The sequence below is a fragment of the Gastrolobium bilobum genome, unplaced genomic scaffold, assembly GCF_033153095.1.
Source record: "Gastrolobium bilobum isolate Gb01-03AN ecotype WA unplaced genomic scaffold, APGP_CSIRO_Gbil_v1 utg3919, whole genome shotgun sequence".
Taxonomy (NCBI): Eukaryota; Viridiplantae; Streptophyta; class Magnoliopsida; order Fabales; family Fabaceae; genus Gastrolobium; species Gastrolobium bilobum.
In genome coordinates, this window is record NW_026895192.1 from 53,049 (window position 1) to 73,027 (window position 19,979).

Consider the following 19,979-nt stretch of genomic DNA (forward strand, 5'->3'; position numbering starts at 1 on the left):
ATAAGGACAAAAAACTTAGTTTTTCAAAACAAAAGATCCAATAACATTCTTAAAAGTTCAGAAATTCAAGAACGTATATTTTGTTGGGGAAAACATAATAGTAGGAATGACAACATTTAGAGCATTTCATGATAACAAAGAGAACCTTGAGTTTAAGATTGGTTCTGATGGAAAGGGTGAAGGCTGCTAAAGTTACTTCGAGCACTGTACCACTATTTTCACCAAATCCATCTCTACTCTTTTCAGATATAAAACTGCAGCCAGGACACAGTGAAATTTAGAGATTTATCATCACAAGTAGCACAAGATGAAATTGGCAGAACAGAAGGTCTAATCTTTCAACCTACTGAGATATCTTAATACAAACAATATGGCGAAAAACAAACTTAGAAACTACTCTTCAGTATTAATGTGACAAGTGAAAATTCTACTGTAAAAGAGAACAGATCCACATACTAGACAAGTGACAAGAGGAACAAAAACCCTTTCTTTCATAAAATTGAATAGCTGACATTGAGCAAAATAAAAAGACATATATGCCACAAATGCAGGACTTTACTCAACCTAAATAAATTTGGATATTCACTGGATGTACCTCGGACTAGATAGCATAAGATGACAAAGGCTATGCTGTCATATCTAACCAGATCTCACCAACAAGAAAATATTTTAGGAAACCAGACAAATCCAAAACATTATATAAGTTACATGACATCAATTTACCTTGCATTAAATTAATTTCCAGCTTCATAGACCCTAAAAATCCATGCATATAGAAAACAATAGAACAGGGTTCACTTGACCTATTATGCAGGTAAAGGAACACAAAGAAATCTTGTTCTATTAATTTATTACAAGTACACTTATTGGACATCAAGCAAAGCCTGTAACTCCAACTCAGCATGGTTGGCAAGTTTGTAATCATATATCCATTTGGCAGGTTTCCATAACTTTTTTTGCTTATTTTTTTTAATCTCAAATAATATTATATAGGAATAAAAGATCCTCAAATGAATAGCAGCAGGCGCAGCTTCTAACTTCTGTAATGAGGCTTTGGTGAAAGTAGGCAGAAACTGTAACCTTGGACTCATAAGCCATAACATCCTTTCAATGTCAAATGCATAAGTACAACCAGCACCCTTTTTTCATTTTTTCTACATCAAGACATGGCATCTATATTAACAAAATTGTTGTGATCTCGTCAATATTTATCAGAGACCTGACAGCTTAAAACCTCGCTTCACACCCTATAAAAATCAGTTTCTCTGAACTGAGGAGTACCCTTCTCCTTAAGCAAATTCGTTATCTATAAAATCATGACTGAGGTTGTCATGAAAATTCGATGGTTCGACCACATATAGTGCCAAAACAAGATTGCCTTGCCCGATTGCTACGTGTCAATATCAAACCCCTTTGTCCAAACAGGGATGCAGTATATTAAGATCCCAAAAGAGAATGAGACACATAATGTAATAATAGCATAGGCATACGCTCTCCAAGGATGATTGCTTTCTCTCATTGCATTATACTCAGCAGCGAAAGTAGAGACAGTACTCAGACACCCCATCATACCAAACTGTATTCCTGCTACAACAGTATCACAATTCCTGGTGTTCACCTGCATCAAACAAGTAAATACTGGCCGTTACCTCCAAAATTGTGATGCAAGTTCTCTTGACTTTTATTGGGATATAAGATCAAGATTCTCAAAAACAACATAGGTAAGAGCAAACACATTTAGAGCTAAGTAGTTACAATACAATGCAATTAAATAAAGAAAAAGGTGCTTGCATAGATTTTTATCCTCACAAACTTCCATACAAGCCATTAGATAACACATTGGTTCGGATAAGTACACCTTAGAATCTGTGAGAGGCTTGTGAGATAAAATCGATGCAAATATCGTTAAGAGAAATAAGGGCAACAATCTAGATGGTATCTCTAAAGTAGAAGTTGAAAGATAAGAGGTAAATCCTACTCAAATATAAAGACAGATTCTATCACTACTTGCTTAGAGATTAACCAATGAAGTCAGACATGGGAGGATTGGAACATGAACGATGACAAAGAAACTTACTGCATTCTTCACACTAGCAAGTGCAGCCATAACACAAGCAGCTGATACGTTGGCAATTAGAGTCCCAAATGGAATCCATTTAAGCAATCCTGCAGTTCCTATCCCATGTCCATTGAGCCGCGCTAAGAACCATCTAATCCACACACCGATAGGTCCAACCATGCATGCAAACCATAACTGAGCAGCACTGCCACCATGTTTGAACTCATCCTTTACTAATGCTCCACTGACACCCCATAGTATGCCCAATATAAACAAGAACATCACCATAACTATCAACTGACGGCGGAAGCTGTCTACTTTGAAGTTGATCTTAGAGCAACCATTTCCTGAACTCATGTTCAGCCTGTTCAGGAGCCACCTGAAACCCTTGGCAGTTTCAATCCCAAATATGATGGAAAAGGCAACAAGAAATAAGCCTGAAAATTTCCAATGGTAAAACAAAATTCATCTTATCAATTGAGCCATGCAGAGGGGACAAAAAATCAAATTACCTACTTGGGGTAAATATGAAAATGGAAAAAGAAAAATAAAAAACTTTGAATGAAACAGTTATAAACCTGTAACTATCAAACACCCTTATTAAATGCACTTATTTACCTAAAAGAAAGCCAAGTGCAGAGAAGAGCCAGTGGCCGAAAACACTGAGTTCAAGCATTTTTTGATTCCAACCACTGAAGGTTGTGAGGCTCCCTAAGTAACCAGTTGTAATTGCTATGGCTAGATGCTCTGACACATGAGATATGTCTCCTTTGAACACAACTCCAAACCATCCCATTAAAAATGAACCAATCTGGAACGAAATGTAAAAAATTAGCATTAGCATGTTATCTGAACCAGCCTCTATTTGAATGAACTTCAAAACAGACTTAAATTTCACTTTCACCTAGAAGCAGTTTGAAACTTCTGTCAGATTGACCGTGTTAAAGCAAGATTCAAAACTGATTTGCAATTGTGTTTCTATAGATAAAGGACTTAAGTTTCACTTGACAGCAAATTTAAAATGTCAGTCAGATTGACTGTATTATATCAGATTCAAAACAAATTTTCAATTGAGCACCCTGTAGATTAAGGATTTAAGAAGTGCAGAGCACACAAGCAGAAAAGGAATATCTACTTCAAGCTCAAAAGTCAGAACATTCCTATTTGGCCTCACCTCCAGCTTAAAAGGTGCCACAAATTTTCTCTGTTGATAGAAAAGCAGTAGATAAGCAGAATTAAATATACATTGTGCTTTCCAACATTTTATTATCATAATTTCTGGAAGTTATGTTCCCGGCCAAACAATTCTGGAGTGTTAGTCTTTGTGAACACACACATAATCTGTATGTACCAAAACACAGAAAAATAATGAAGTTGGAAAAGGGAACACACCATATTAGAAGGAAGGTCAAGGTAAAGAATAGTTTGGTCGCTTGTCACGCCGGCAACCCCAGGGCCAAATAACTTTTGAAGTAAATATCTTGTTAAGACCTGCATAGTTATTATGACAATTTGTGTATTAGACTTTTGCGGATAACTGCTTGTCCTAACATGAAATTCGACAATAAAAAATATATCATAGTGCCAATAACAGCTGAAAAATTGCCATAAGCTCTAAATTACAACCAAAAGAAATACGAATTAAGACTATGAAAAATATAATTAATCCATTCTGCACCAACAGGAAAACATGATACACCTAACATTATTTATCAGCTTCCCAGTGGATGAGAAGCACGTGCTAATGGTACACCGAAGTACTTAAATAAATTTATCGTAGACTAGCACATAGATGGAACTTGGATTATTATTATTACTGTTTTGTCTTGAACTAACTACATATTTCAATAATTAAAGTACCGTGCCTTCTTCATCATTCATTATTGTATGGAAATATTGAAACTGCACCAGAACTGATGCGGTAATGCAATCATAAGTATATCTAACAAGTCAAGGTAAAAGTTTAGCATATTATTACCCCAAGAATTCCAAAAACAGCTAAATGAAGCATACATGAAATATAGTCCAGCAACTCTGGCAAGCCTTTACGAGGTTCCTGAAAGTAGATAACAATGTGTAAGCTACAATACATGACAATATTTGAAATTATCTACAAATATGATTAATTAACAAACAAAAGACAGAAACCAAAAAGACATGAAAGGTGTTGAAGAGAGCTAACTTGCTTTGAATCTTCAGAACCCACAATTGTATCGGTAGGAAGAGGCCTAACAGAGGAGTTAGGATTGGAGAAGGAAGGGTATGGTTGCAACCTGTGCTCCTCTGGAATGGAAACAACAGCTCCATTTTCTGAAGTGTTATCAAAAGACAAGCGTAAACTGCTACTCTCACTGAACCTTCTACTTGGAAGAGCTCGATCCCCAATGTCTCCAGCCTCTGAAACACTTTCACACTCAGCATCATTATCTATCTGATGGCTTGATATGCTCAATGAACGCCTTCTCATTGAAGAACAAGAACCTGCACTGCTCATTCTCTTCATGTCAAAGCTAAAGACAAGCACAGGACTTGTTTCTACTTTGCTACCTCCTAAAACTGCGTTGAACATTCAACTAAATACCAGTTTGACTCATGCAACTGCCACCATTTCTGACCTTGTGTTTTTGCTATTTATTTTTCATGTGGTATCAATTAGATGACTGAATTCTAGGCACTTTGACAAGTTTGAGTAACAATTTGCTTCTTACCCATTTTATTATATTTATATCTTAATAATTTTCCCTTGATTTAATAAACAAAAAATAAACAGTTTCTACCCCAAGATAAAGAAAATTAAACAAATACGTTGTAATCAATTTGAGACGGGATGCATATAAATCCACAAAAGATGACTTATGGATTACAAGGATAAACATTTGGAAAATACCCCCAAAAAAAGGCAATAACGTAAGTTACAAGCAATAATCGATGATGTCACCAAATCTGTACCTGTCCTGTAGAACGAATTCAATGGTTAAAATTTGAAGTAATCGAATCTAGCTCAGAAAATATTTTTGGTTCGGTTTTTACAATATTATTTTTAGAAGGGATTTAAATATTTTTATTTTTAATGTATCTCATATTTTGAATTAATTACATAACCAACAAAGTCAAAGTTTGTAAAAATACCAAAAAAATTAATTTACTTTAAAAAGATAATTAGAGTTGTTGGCTTAATTAAAAAAATAAAATTGAAGTCATCGTTTTTTATTTTTTGGATTTGAATTTGAGGTCATCTATGACGATACGCAACAGGAAATTCAGTCAAGACGTTTAATGCTGTTCTAAAAGAACAAAAAAAAAGGTATAAAATATCAGCGAGATCCCGTTTGACGTGAAAATAAATGTGAAGCGGTGAGAAATGAGGATCGAGGATAACAGCTGTGGTCGATAATAAGAGCCACCACCTGAAATAGAATTCTTCCAACCATGCACCTGATCTTACAAATAAATAAATAAAAGCAATTTTGCAATTTTTTTGAATTAATGTCCTCACAATTTCTTATACACATAAAAATATATAAACAAGAGAAAAAAAAATTATGAACCTCATATTTTTATGAGAAAAGTGTTTGTTCTTTTAAAGGACATAACTTATATCTTTCACTCTCACAATGAAGTGAGATCTACATCTTTATATTTTTTTGTCCACTCTCTCCTCCTTTATCTATTTTTTTTCTCACTTAAAATAACACAACTTTACATCCTTTAGAATGATACACAATTTTCTCTATTTTTATAAATGTAAAAATATAATATAGATTTACCAAAAAAGAAATATATAATATAGATTACAAAAAAAAAGAAAGAAGTATAATATAAGAAATGTTATTTTTTATTAAATTTATTTTTACCTAGGGCATGCAATATACATGAAAACACTTGGTACGCGGTATTCTTCAATATTTTCCGGAAATTTTAAATTTTAAATTTTTAGATATTATTGTAAACTAAAGGTGAAAATTATATTTCTGAAAATCGAAATTCTCGGATAAAAAAAAATTCTCATCTACTTAACACCTTCTTATATGATTTATAAATTTATCATTTCTCTTTGAAATAAGACTAAAATTGAAGTTTCACAAGGCATCAAGAAAGTAAAACAACTTTATTTTTTTGGATTCTGTGGTTTGTATTTGACTTGTCTTAAACCACGGGAAGCAATAAATTTTTTTAAAAAAAAAAAGAAAAAGGTTGGACTTAAAGCCTCGAAAGGGCCAACGCATTTGGCATCACTTCAGTGGTTCACATGCACCGCCCCTGGGCATGTATGATTCTGGCTCTATTTCTATGCCATTTCCCTTTCTCTTAGGGGTGTTTGGTAGGTGATTTTTAAGGGGATAGATGGGTAAGTGATGGAGGGGATTTGTGATGGACGTGTTTGGTAGAGGAGTTTGACAAATAAAGCAAGGCAATGGCTTTTCCCATGAATCTATGAAATCAGTGTAAAAGTGGCTCTGGCTCCAAATCACTGTTTGAGAACACCTCCTTCGACCTGGTATAAGAAGAAAACTAGGGAAATGATCTTTTAGGCGCCAAAATGTTTACGCAATTGCCCCTCTCTATTTATCTCTCTCCTATAATACCCATGCTCTATTCATGGTAGGTGGAACCAAACAGATGGAAGGAGAAAGATCCATGGGTGATGCATGTGGTCGTAGACAAAGCTACCACTGATTTTCTGTATTTCTTTGTCTTTGTGATTACTTCGTTGTAGCATCCTTTGAGTGGAAGATACATGTCGTGGGTGACTACTCAGTGAGGAAACGAAGGATAATGTAGCTGAAGGAAAGACGAGTCACCTGCCAACTATTTTGGTTCGCAAGTTGTGTTCATCCTTTCTGTAAGTTGTGTTCATTTATGCGTGTTGTTCCCCTGTGTTTTTGAAATGGATTTGGTGTTGAGTGTTCCGGTAGCATTGGTTTTGTTATGTGTTCATGGTCAACTCCACTTTAGTTGGTTTATGTTTAGGCTTGAGGTTGTTGTTTTGGTAAATTGAAAAAAACTTTAAAAAGGGGCATAGCAGAAAGGGTGCCTTTTATTTTGCTACCACTTTATTTCATGATGCTTTTGTTCATCTTCATTCATACATATTGATGTTCGATCTTTGTTATTCTTTCCTTTTCATACAGTATTTTGATTATTTTTTTGGGTTCAGCCTATCCATTTCACATACCCCTTTAAATTAAAGGTACAATTTCTTCTAATAAAGTGGTAATATGTAGACTCCATAGATTGTACCGTTGTTAGCTCACATATCTGTTTACACAAGTTTCTTTATCGGTTTACACATTTTGATTAAAAAATGCCTCTCTGCACAATCGGTTGATGTGTTTATGTGCTCCTACATGCTTTTGTTTGTCCAAACTGAATATCATGAAATGCATGAATTTTTTGTAAATCCATACAATTTGCATTTTGTTTTTCATTTCTGTGAATTTTTTTAATAAATCATTGATTGACTCAACCAAACAAGACACTCTAGCCAGTACTAGAACTGAGCTTTATGCCTCACAATCAACTTTTGCAACCACAACCACCACCTTGTGCATTAACCTTGATAAAGCTGCAATCTTTCAATGAGCATGCATCTCCATTTCTATTTTGTTTTCCTTTTGTTCTAAACACTCAGCAATTATTTGTCTTCAAACTTGCCATTTTCTAGTCTTACTTTTGGGCTATGAATGTTCTGTTTTGTGCCATTGTTACTATACTTTTTAGACATGTAATGCAAGCATAATTATGTTCACTACTTTCTTCTGCAGTTTTAAAATTTCCTTCTTAGAGGAATTATGCTTTTGGTAGTATGATAATATACATGTAGAGCCTGATTGCTTCCTTGCTGTGTAAAGGAATGGATATATGGGATAGTTGGTGGGCTAAGTTGCAATTCATGTAGTTTCTGGGTTTGGTTAGTTTTTGGATTTCGTTTGAAAAGTTTAGGACTTTATTCTCAAGAGCTTTCGGTTTTGGTCACTTGTATTATTAAGGGTAGGATAGAAGAGGTTTCTCTTGTGTACCGAATGCCACCCCAACAATGCTAGTCCTTTTCATTTATTTATTTTTTGCTTCCATCGAAAATTTTTTGATGAATTTTCCATGTACTTCCTATTTATGGTCATATCAGAATGTCTCCACATTTGTATAAGTCCTTTTATGTTGTTTATTTTGTTTAAGCTGAATTTTGTTGTCGTTCTTTGTGTTAGATTGTGGCAATGAACAACGGAATGGAGATTAGTGCCATTGTTGTACTCATCACTCATTTGCAACTTATGAATCAAATGACAATGTTGTTAATGAGTTTGTGTGCTTTGTTGTTACGCGATATTATAAAAAATAGAAATCAAAGGAGGACAGTAACATGGGAGTTTTGTAGCAGGGGTAGGGTAAGGGAAGTAAATTTCCATAGAATCATACATTTAAGTGACACTGCTTGTATAGAGAATACAAGGATGGACAGAAGGTGTTTTTTTAAATTGTGTGAGTTAGTCAAAACTGTTGGGGGACTTGAACCGACGAAGCATATGGGTGTGGAAGAGATGCTTGCAATATTTCTTCACATTTTGGCGCATGATGTGAAGAATAGGATAATTAAAAGACAATTCATGAGGTCCGGTGAAACAATTAGCAGGCAGTTCACGAATGTGTTGTTGTCTGTCATTCGCTGTCATACAGTTTTACTGAAACGACCTGAGCCAGTCCCTCAAAACTCCACTGATGAAAAGTGGAAGTGGTTCAAGGTAATGTTGTCTCTAATTTGTACTATTACAATATGTAGTTCTCGATGTTCAGTTGTATTCAATGCAAAACTGGTACTAATATATCTTTTTGTCTTAATTGTTAGGGTTGTTTGGGAGCTCTGGATGGTACACATATCAAGGTAAATCCTTTACAAGCCGATAAGGCTAGATACCGCACTCGGAAGGGAGAAATAGCAACCAATGTGCTTGGGGTTTGTTCACAAGATGCTCAGTTTATATATGTATTGCCTGGATGGGAAGGGTCAGCTGCAGATTCGAGGGTCTTAAGAGATGCCATATCTCGTAATCATGGTTTAAGGGTTCCAAAAGGTACCTCAAATATGTAACTTTAACTTTCCCTTTTTCATAATTTGTTCACTTGCTGAATTGTTAATAATTTATGTCTAATGTTTCTCTAATTTGTTGTGCCAGGTTTCTATTATTTGTGTGATGCTGGTTACATGAATGCGGAAGGCTTCCTTACACCTTATAGAGGTCAGAGATATCATCTCAGTGAGTGGAGACACGGGGCACAACCTACAACGGCCCAGGAGTTTTTTAACATGAAGCATTCTTCTGCAAGAAATGTCATTGAACGCTGTTTTGGGCTGTTGAAGGGTCGTTGGGCAATTGTTAGGTCGAAGTCATACTATCCGGTTAAAACACAAATCAGGATTATAACTGCATGTTGCTTGCTACATAACCATATCAGAAGAGAAATGGCCTATGACCCATTAGAGGAGCGTGAAGTGGATCTTCAACCGGTTCAAGACGATATGGGAGCGGAAATGATCACTCACGTGGAGTCTTCCAATGCGTGGTCACAATTGAGGGACGATATGGCCAGACAAATGTTTAACAACTGGAGGACACATGTTTGATGTGGACTATGTAACAAGTCATAGTCCTAATTTTGTGTTTGTTAATGTTATGCATTACATTTGACTACAAACTTCGATCAGTCTACTATTTTGTTGTACTAATGTACGATGTTAGGTTATGAATCATCATCTTCGTAGTTGATTTACGTTAAAATATTCATGTGTGTTCCTCTCAATCATGGCATGGTATATAGATGTTAGATTTATTTAACTGCAAGCTGATATATCTTTTTGGATCACAATTATTTGCATGTTTTTACATGTTTTCATATGACACAGCTTTTTAGTTGGAAATTTAACATCATGGCCGAAGACAGCCAGCAGTCAAGCAAACGAGCTAATCATACATGGACTGCCGAAGAAGATAAAGTGCTTGTGGAATGTCTCATTGACATAGGGTCGAGTTACAAAGGAGAGAATGGTTTTAAACCTGGTTTTTCTGGAGCTACAGAGAAGCTCATGCATCAAAGGATACTTGGTTGTACCCTCAGAGGTATCCCTCATATCACATCCCGGGTTAAGTTGTTAAAAAAACAGTACAATGCGATCGCTGAAATGATCGGGCCTAACAGTGGGAGTGGATTTGGATGGAATGATACAAAAAAAATGATAGAGGTGGAGAGGCAGATATTCGATGACTGGGTGAAGGTAATGTTGTTACTCTTATTTACTTATACTTGTATCATAAATAGTAAATTTCCTGGTCTATGGGCTTTAAATAATAATTTTGATTGCATCAAAAAAGTAACCTGGTTTGTTTATCATTGTTGCAGAGTCACCCCAATGGTAAGGGTCTGTTTAATAAACCATTTCCTCACTACGACCAATTAGGAGCTGTCTTCGGAAAAGATGTTGCATCTGGTCAAGGAGCAGAGGGGCCAACAGATACAATTCACGAAATGCAGCGAGATGGTGCTATGAATGCAGGGAGTGGGATTGCTTTTGACGATTACCTTGACATGACTGGAGACTATATCCCCACACCTTGTGGTGATACTACAATGCCCGATATCCCACAAGAGGAGGTGATGCCACCATCTCCTGTATCAACTGCAACTACAACGAGGGGTAAGAAACGTCAAAGAAGCGAAGACCCATTACTTGTGGAAGTTGTTGACGTCATGAAAGATCTTAGTCATAACTACAAGAAGTCAAATGATAGTATTGATAAGTTGACATCTTGCTTTCAACATCAAGCCGAGGGTAGCCATAGGCGTATGTCAATTGTTACTGAACTGGAGAAATTTGAAGAATTGACAATGGGACAACAGGTTCATCTTGCTGTGCAATTGGGCAAGGATAGCAATCTCACAGATGTGTTCATGCAATGCAGTCACGAAAAACGAGTTGTTTTGGTGGCTGGATTGTTGGCTAATTATCAGTGACTGATACAGTTTCACTCTTTTTGGTTGTGCTATGGATAGATAGCCATATTTTGCTTATATCATAGTTTTATGCATCTACTGGTGGTTACTTTTTTGTGAAATATCTCCACTATGCTGTTCATATTAGAAGTCAGGTTCAACTCCACAATGTATATCCTATATGTACATGGTTCAGAAGTGTAGCTTATCGTCTTTTTGTGGTCACCAATATATGTTGCTACTGAATACGAATGTTTATCATTGTATGATGGTAAGCTGTCATTTCATAGGTCTATCACTTGCTTGGTGCATCTGTAAAGTTCATTTATTTCATGTCTAACTCAGGTTACTATACTTGCAGGATGAAGAAAGTTGCCAATGTCCAAGATTTAATCATATAACTGCTATGTATGACACCATGCCCACAGGACCTGTATCCGTATTCGATGTTGTTCTAATTTGTTTTGCTGGTTGTTTTTATATCTAACATGAACTATGCAAGACAGAAATATGACATTGTATATATATATATGCAGGTTAGCCCAAGGAGGTGAAATTTGCATTTTCACCGAAATCATTGATGTGGACACACATATTTCTGATATAGGACGGCCTCCTCTTGACAGATAAAGCACAAGACCATGCGCCATGGATAATCTACCATTGGGTTTTTTTTTTAGGACTACCAAGCTAGATGGAGAGAAACCTAAGTTGAGCTTAACAATACAGATACAAGTTGTAACCTAGTATAGACTTCGTCATTCATCAAGCTTTTGTGTAACAGTATATAGTGGAGAATATGTTGTCTGATACAGCTGTTATGGAATGATTTGTGCCTTAATTGCATTTATGGGTCCTTAAGTTTGTGAACAATGTAAAGTTGTTGCTATTTAATGAATAGAGCAGTCCACGGAATAGATCTTCATATACAGAATAATTTTACTCTGCTTACTGTGTCATTATCGAGTTGCATCACAAATGTAAATAGAGTGAAGGAATTGCATAACTCTGATTTTATTCAATGATAAGTATGCCTTTGTAGGGCTCTGCAAAATTTTGTAATTACAAACATCATCACATCTAGTACATGACTCTCCAATTTACAAACTGCATGTCTATGACACTTTTATACAATTTACACCTTCAAGGTCGTCCAATCCCATCATGAAGCAAGACAACTACAATATAGCATGGTCACATTTTTGGACGATAAGTTGTCTATAGACAAGTCCTGGGTCGTTGTACACAAGTTCTTCACTTGGAATGCCAATTGCTTCATTTATTAATTTCCCTTCATACATAACATCTCCATGTGAATGCTTCGACCATAGTAAGCCATTTAAGGGTCCTGGCATAGGTGCTGCCTATCCTAGGTCCGTTTTTCGTTCCCTGTGTTAATAAAAAATGAAACATGTGTGTGGTTAATCATTAATCATTAGTAAAGGACTGAGGTAAGCTAAAGAACACATACAGATTTTGTTTTTGTTTGTTGTCAAAGGGTCTAGAAAACCAGCACCCTAAAAGCATAAACAATATTTGTCTCATCATTAGTAAGAAGCTCGAGAGAAGGTAATATAACACCTGCAGTTATAGATGGGTTTATGCAACTCGTTAAGTGCAAAAACAGTAGAACACAATTAATTTTATTTACTCCTTTATAAATTAAATAAAACAAAAATGTTAATGGAAGCTAATAAATGTTAATTGATACCATACAAAGACCTGGGTGCGTAATATCTCACCTTTAATATATCATAACAATGACAATAGGATACCCAAACTATTATGCCATTCATAATACCCACTTCAAAGATAACATGCAATATCTAGAAAGCATTCAGATCCTATCAAGCTTAGATACTAGATAGTTCGATGAAAGGAATCGTCCTTGTCAGTAGCATGCAGGTCCTAAACTTTCTGTTAGTGTACTAAGTCGAGAAAAAACCAACATGAACAAATTTCTTTGATTGTTTATTTATACTTTTCATATCTTCATTTTTTGTTAGGTAGGGATGGGAAATATGCAGATTTTGCTTATAGAAAGTGGTGAACTTGTATGTTTAGTGTCAGTTCAAAGCATCAGTTCTGATCTACATGCAGGTGCAAACAGCCATGCAACAGACTTCAATACTCACGGTATCCTCTGGTGCTCTTGCACTAAACTGTCCAGCTCAGCCTGCAAATCTAGCATACTCTTAACATCACCATGGGCCTTCCTCAGTTCCTTAGTGGCTCGTTGAATTTGGGCACTCAATTCCTGCCTAGAAGCTGCCAAGCTCTGTGCCTCAATATGAACCTGTTGCAGGTTCTTCTTTACAGTATCACCAGCTCTAACATCTACCTCCATTTTTGCAATCTTATCTAGTAAAACTCTGATCTGAATATCACTTTCAGTGTGTATGCTTCTAATGTACGACTTCAGCTTTTGCAAATCCTGAGTGGCGGACACAAGGGCATCTCTTAAGGCCACATGTGTACTTGCCAGTCTATGATTGTCCCCAGCAAGTTGCTTTATTTATGCTGTCTGAGCAGCAATTTTATGCTCCAACAGGTGAGGAGGAGGCAGGGACTCCAGAGGAAGATGTGCAGCAGCATAACTCAAACCAGGAAATGGACCATGCCGCATCATCCCAGAACCTTGAACAGAGCGCCCCTCAAACACTGGTAGAAATTTTCCCCTGCAGCCATTCATCAGATTATGAACTTGTGGTTATGCAAACATCAACACCAAACTCTACCAAGGTACCTGCAAGAAAAATAACCACTACTCCAATTAAAGAGGATACACAAAGCCATATCCAACGTCAATAACCAAATTTTCAAAACTCAAAATGAATTCCTACAACTCTCCAAAGATGGTTTCATTAGTACATGGACTCAAGGTCAGACCAAGCATAAAGTTCATATTTTTCTTTCACCAAAAAAAAAGTTAATATTTTTCATTCCCTTTAAAAAGGGGCATGGGGGCCTGAGGTAGAATGTAAAGCTAATTTCAGAATGCCATTGATTTTTATAGCATCTCTTTTCTTTCTGTTTTGCTAAACTGACAACTTATTCAAATGTTTTGCATCATACAGAAACATATATCACAGATGAATAGTATGGAGCTATATTATACATAAATAAAAGATACCAATCGAATTGGCAAAGGAATACCCACCTTCAATAAATCGTATATGTACGTTCCCAGCAAAGAAGAGACTAACAATTCATTTCAAAAATTGAAAGGGGGGGATACAGAATGAAAAACCAATAATGCAAATAGAAAATTAAGCAACATTTAATTAAAAAAAAATTGGGGATGGGTCAAATAGGACTTCAAGCGAATCAAACGAAAAAGAGAAAGAGAGAGAGAAAGGAGGAGGAGGAGGCGTATAATATCTCTAACCTAATTAATTAGCAAATTACATGTAGTTAAATAATTAAGCATGTTTTAGTGAGTAAAATTAAGTATAAGGCTTAATGAAATGAATCTGAGTCACTTTGGAGTTAAAAATATTCAGTGAAAATTAAGGGGTATAAATGGGTACTGGCGAAAGTGCCCAAAATATAAAAATAAAATTATAAATATTCCTAGAATAATATTCCAGACTTTTGGGTAAAGTCTGGTAATTATTGGAGTTAAATAGATAGACGAACCAATACCCACTTGATTCCACTTAACTAATGTTAAGTGGCCAAAGCAAATAGAAACCCATTTCCCACCCCATTTTCCCGTCGCCAGCATCAGAGAAAAGAAGAAAGGAAGAAGAAGGAGAAGGAGGGAAAGGGAGGAAGAGAGAGAGAGAGAGAGAGAGAGCTAATCTCAACCATTTTGAGTGATTCCAAAGCCTAAACCACTCCAAATCTTCCCCTCTTTCATAATCCTAGCTTGGTTTTGAGTGGGGAGCATTGTGGAGAGGGATATTGCTCCTCAAAAATTCGGCCCTTTGGAGAAATTTGGGGTTTTGAGTGCTTCAACCTCCATTGAAGCTTGAGGAGCCATCAATCCTTGGTTGTGTGACCATTGGTGGTAAGATTCTAACCCTTGAACCTCATGATTCCTTGAAATTTGCATGAGTTGGGGTTTATGAATAGTGTTTTAGGGTTTTGATGAAATGTTGTTAAAGTAGCTATGTTCTAGGAAGAATGGAGCTTAGTGCATGTTATAAGAAATGCTAGGAATGGCATTTAATCGGTGAAAATGAGCTTAGATAGTTATATGACTATACTTTGGAAAATTGCAAGAATATGACACTTGGTTATGAGTTTTCTTGCATTGTTGAACCATTGTTGGGTTGGTCCTTGATTGTATCCTTGTGTTGTCTAGGATTGAGGCAATTGGATCAACCTTAATTGACCAACCTTTGGAGCAAGCAATGGAGATGGATTAGTCCTTGAAATAGGTAAGTTCATCCTTGTGTTGTGGTATGAATAGGATAGCTTGGATTGATGGTGATGAGTTATCCTTGAATGCAATATGTTAATTGCATTACCCTTGTATAGGTGTATATTTGTAAAAGTGGATTGCTGAAACTGTTGGTGAAGAACAAAGGTCGACTGAAGCATTGAGGTAAGCCTTCGGACCTTGGGTGTAATTCCCTTGACTGTTCCACCAAGCCCTGAAAGGGTAGAGGTTGTGATTGTGTATATAAATGCAATAAAATAGTGTAATGCTTTGTTATACGTATGTGTATGCATTTGGTGTGGCATAGGATGGTGTTTTCCTATGTTGGTATGTTGCATGACGATGCGTAAATCATACTTGGTAGTTAGCTGGCCAGTAGGACTATTTGCATCTGAGTTTCCTTAGGACAGCTTGAGAGCTCGAGGGATTTCTCCTGGAGATGTATTGCACTTTGCATAGATATGTATTTACTGCATTATTATAGTTATTGCTATTACACTGATATGGAACTGTGGGGTGGAGAGATACTCCAAGGACCCCTGGTTTACTGGATATATTTGTATATCTCACCCCGTGTTGTGGGGACCCCCTTTCAGGTAAGGATGCTGCAGGAGCCTCTGGTGGCAAGTGGCCATATCTGGATTATGCATGAAATGTGGCATTTCTTTTGAGATTGTACATGTTGTTTTGTAGCTCACATGTATAGGATTGTAATTCATAGACCATTGATAGATGTATGAATTGTATATTGGAATGGACTTAGCCTATGCTCATGCCTTTGGTCATCTCTTTTGTTGATGAGAGCCAAGGGAATGATCATAGTGTTTTGTTAGCTAAGTTCCATGAATTGTAATGAACATGATGTGTAATTGATGAGTACTTTGAGTTTAATATATGTATGTTCATTAAGTATTGGATTGTTGAATTGGAAACTAAATTAGGTACCTAGTGCTAAATTGGGAAATGTTGAGAAAACAAATACATCCTGTCCGTTTGACCAATTTTCATACCCAATGTGATGGAATTGGACTTTGATGTCTCTAGGGAAGTGGTAGACGTTCCTCTTAGCTTTTCATAGAGACCAAAATGGTGTAATTTGAGTGAGTATAGCTCAAATTATGAGTGGAAAACCATAGGTAGGCTAAATGACCTTGTTTTGGGTCACCCAGCCCTGTGGATGGCGCCTGGGGCGCCAAATTCACGCTTGGGGCGCCAACTTTCTGTTTTCCCACGCTCTGAGCGTGGATCTCACGCTGCGGGCGCGGGGGTTCTGGAGGTTTCGCACCCTTTTCTTAAAAAGTGCATAACTTTGGCTACGGTGCTCCGATTTGAGCGCGGTTTGAACCCACGCGTAGCTAATGAAAAATACTATAACATAGTAGAAGATGGGAATCATAAAAGGAGTTTAGAATTAATTTGATAAGTAAAGTGATGAAGACATTTCACGACGTATTGTCAAGTATAATGGGAATATAATCTTAAGTTTTGTCCCACTATTCCGCGAAGTATATATAGTTATGATCACGCACTTGGTTATTTGAATCCGGCTTGTATAAAGAGGAAAAATTTATCCGGTTTTCTAATTGAACCAATGTGATTGTAACTGCGCTTAATGCCGTACGCAATGATAACAATCCGGTTCTAGAACGGGGTGTTACAAGGCGGCTTACGGTGAATGAAGAAGGAGGTGCTTATTTGGTGTGCATGGCACCGTCGATGAAGACAATGGTCACATTTGGCTCACCAGTCTCCACGATCCCTGTGACACAGCGAATGAATAAGAACAATATGAGGTTTTCGACAAAACGACCAACACACATTTGGCACGTAAATGAAGAACGGGAGAAGAACGTTGGAAAATTGCGTGTCCAACGTATCTTTGCCACCGTGTCTATTTCAATATTGAGGGGTATTTTGGAATTTTTGCCATATTTCCCCATCAATCTTTTACTTTCAACCAAACATAGTCACAGTAAATTCTATACAATTTTCCTGGTAATATTTCGGTCTACCAAACAACATTTTTAAAATTTCCCCACTTATCTAAATTTACAGCTATTTCCCCACTAATTATATTTACCTGGTTAAAAAAATGTCTCATCTACCAAACGTCCCCAACGGAAGATGCCATAACTTATTAATTACCTCTGAGCAATGCATCCAAAACCCAGTTGTACCTAGAAATATTATTTTAATATATTTTAAATCAACGGTTACAACTATCGTACGAGTGTCATACAATTTCTCATAATGAAATAATTCAAACAATAAACTAGAAATCAAGATGCTGATTGATTAATGGACCCCAATAGAGCTTAATCGGTCCTAAGATACAAACACTAGCGCACGAAAAAGGATGTTAAACTAGAGGAACCAGATTACATGAATCAAGAGAGAATGTAAATCTATGGGTTTATTCAATGATTATATTCTTTAATATGCAGGTTAAACGATATTTTGAGAAATCATGTTTTTCAAATTTAGTAAACAGGACAGTAATCTTTGTCCATGGTGATGATAACAAATCTTCAATTGAGAACCCTTTCTCTTAAATGACTTTTGATAGCAAACTTTAGACTGAGAACTCTTGATGCGGAATGATTTTTCTCAATCTCTTCACCCTCTTATTCTAAGTCCCTTTTTTATTCTTGATGGCAAAAACTCATAACCTTCTTAATGGGTAGAGATAAAGGATTTTACCCTAATCTTTACATAACTGCTTCCATCAAGCAAATTATTATATTGTCCCTTAACAACCTTCCACTAATTAGGTCATTAATAAACATAATTATCTTTTAGCCCTTCTTATATTCAAATCACGTGAGCCACTAATCACGGATATATCTAACAATCCAAACTTGACTTGCTCTATCAGATAAAATATTGCATGCTCTGAATCGTCACATAATGATAAATACCAAATGGAATACTATGAAACACCGACACTTCAAAATTTCTGACATGTCGTGTTCGACACTTCCCAACATTTCTCGACACTCCAATATTCATTGCAAATACTCAAAAAATATTTAAAGGTTACGTTGCGTTGCATTTTGAGTTTCAACTATTAGATTCGTTGGATTATGACTACTATTTTATTGAGTTTAATATAAATATTTGGGATATCTTATGTTTCTTTACAAAATTAATGGGTATTATAAATTTAGCTTTATTTTTTTGATAAATTATTGAATATTAAATATAATATACACTACATAAATTAAAAATATTATATAATATCAAAACGTGTCCTAACGTGTCAAAATTTAATATTTTTTAGAATTAATGTGTCTGAGTGTCATGTCATGTCGTATCTCGTGTCTCGTGTCGGTGTATGTGCAACATAGATGAAATATACCAATTAAAAGACAACCATAACACTGTTTAATATTGCAAAGCACATTAGATAATAAATAAAACATCTAAACACACAATATATATAAAAGTCAAGAGGAAAGTGTATACTTGCAAGTTGCAATTCCCATATAAGATTGAAAGATACTAACTTACAAGATACATAAAATTTAAAATTAGGATAAGTCACCTCACGTCTATCTTAGACGTGGGTCTCGTATGTTGGCTTTTATATTTAGTATTCGTCTTTCATTTGTCGTAAAAAATATTTTAGTTAAATTAATTTCTTTTTAAAGAACTCGGTTCGCCATCCGTGTTTACTAGTGAATCAAAACAATTGTTACCGTCAAGTCAAGTCAATTTTATTTTATCAATCCTTATTTTATTTATATTTTGACATTTCAATTTTAATTAATGATGAACACTACTCACTTATATCCTTATCATCTCAACCTTACTTCAAAAAAATAAAATAAAATGATAATATATATAATTGTTTGGCTACCCCATAGTTAATCAATACCGAAATATTAAAATGTGAATGAAATAAACTCGATCTCAGGTGACACCTCACCAAAATACAATAATTTGTGCTCCATAACTACATGATACCGCAGAAAATTTGGCCGGCCCAATTTTTCTAAATCTTATTTTTGCTTTGGCAAGCTTTCAATAAATGGGGCAAGTGGTGTATTACCATGCGTGGATACTTCAAAATTAGTTGTGTATTTATATCGCATCCGTAATTGATAACATTTTGATACGGCTGAATTTATAATTTTTGGCGTTTCAAATTTTTTTTTAATACCCCACACGCCTTCAAAGTACTGATATTAAAACAATATATAAAATTCAATTTCTCACCGATTAGACTTTTATGTTTCATCCTCACCAAACCAGCTATCGTGAAGTTGGTAGGCAAACTGAAGAAGCATTTTGAGTATGAGCGAGAGAGACCACACAAGAGTAGTTAATTTATTTTTTCTTTTTGACATTTACACATATAAATATTTTAATTCATATATATTTCCGTATTCATATCTCAATTTATAAAACAAAAAAAAAAACTAAATATGATATTTACGTAGGTTCCTTGTAACCCGCATGATGCAAAATTAGCACCTCCAGGTTTGCCAGTTTCTCTTCCCACTTAACCTAACCCATTGACCCAACAGCTTAAACATTGGATCATTG

General features: G+C 35.7%; 3 protein-coding genes and 1 pseudogene across 3 annotated transcripts; 2 read left to right on the forward strand and 2 right to left on the reverse strand.

The window, feature by feature from the left end:
* Positions 1–761: 761 nt before the first annotated feature.
* On the reverse strand, positions 762–4,562 carry LOC133299096 (fluoride export protein 1-like). Its single transcript, XM_061498524.1, has 6 exons — positions 4,242–4,562; positions 4,038–4,115; positions 3,452–3,550; positions 2,678–2,870; positions 2,078–2,496; positions 762–1,618 (listed from the first exon to the last, which is right to left on the reverse strand). The coding sequence occupies exons 1-6, from the start codon at positions 4,560–4,562 to the stop codon at positions 1,391–1,393; spliced, it is 1,338 nt and encodes a 445-aa protein (XP_061354508.1). The 3' UTR covers positions 762–1,390.
* Positions 4,563–8,583: 4,021 nt separating this feature from the next.
* On the forward strand, positions 8,584–9,680 carry LOC133299030 (protein ALP1-like). The gene is made up of 3 exons (XM_061498426.1): positions 8,584–8,799; positions 8,904–9,129; positions 9,232–9,680. Exons 1-3 carry the CDS (start codon positions 8,584–8,586, stop codon positions 9,678–9,680), a joined length of 891 nt encoding a protein of 296 aa, XP_061354410.1.
* A 303-nt stretch (positions 9,681–9,983) lies between these two features.
* On the forward strand, positions 9,984–11,065 carry LOC133299038 (uncharacterized). The gene is made up of 2 exons (XM_061498439.1): positions 9,984–10,328; positions 10,454–11,065. Exons 1-2 carry the CDS (start codon positions 9,984–9,986, stop codon positions 11,063–11,065), a joined length of 957 nt encoding a protein of 318 aa, XP_061354423.1.
* A 2,110-nt stretch (positions 11,066–13,175) lies between these two features.
* On the reverse strand, positions 13,176–13,697 carry LOC133299045 (protein FLX-like 4; annotated as a pseudogene).
* Positions 13,698–19,979: the final 6,282 nt, after the last annotated feature.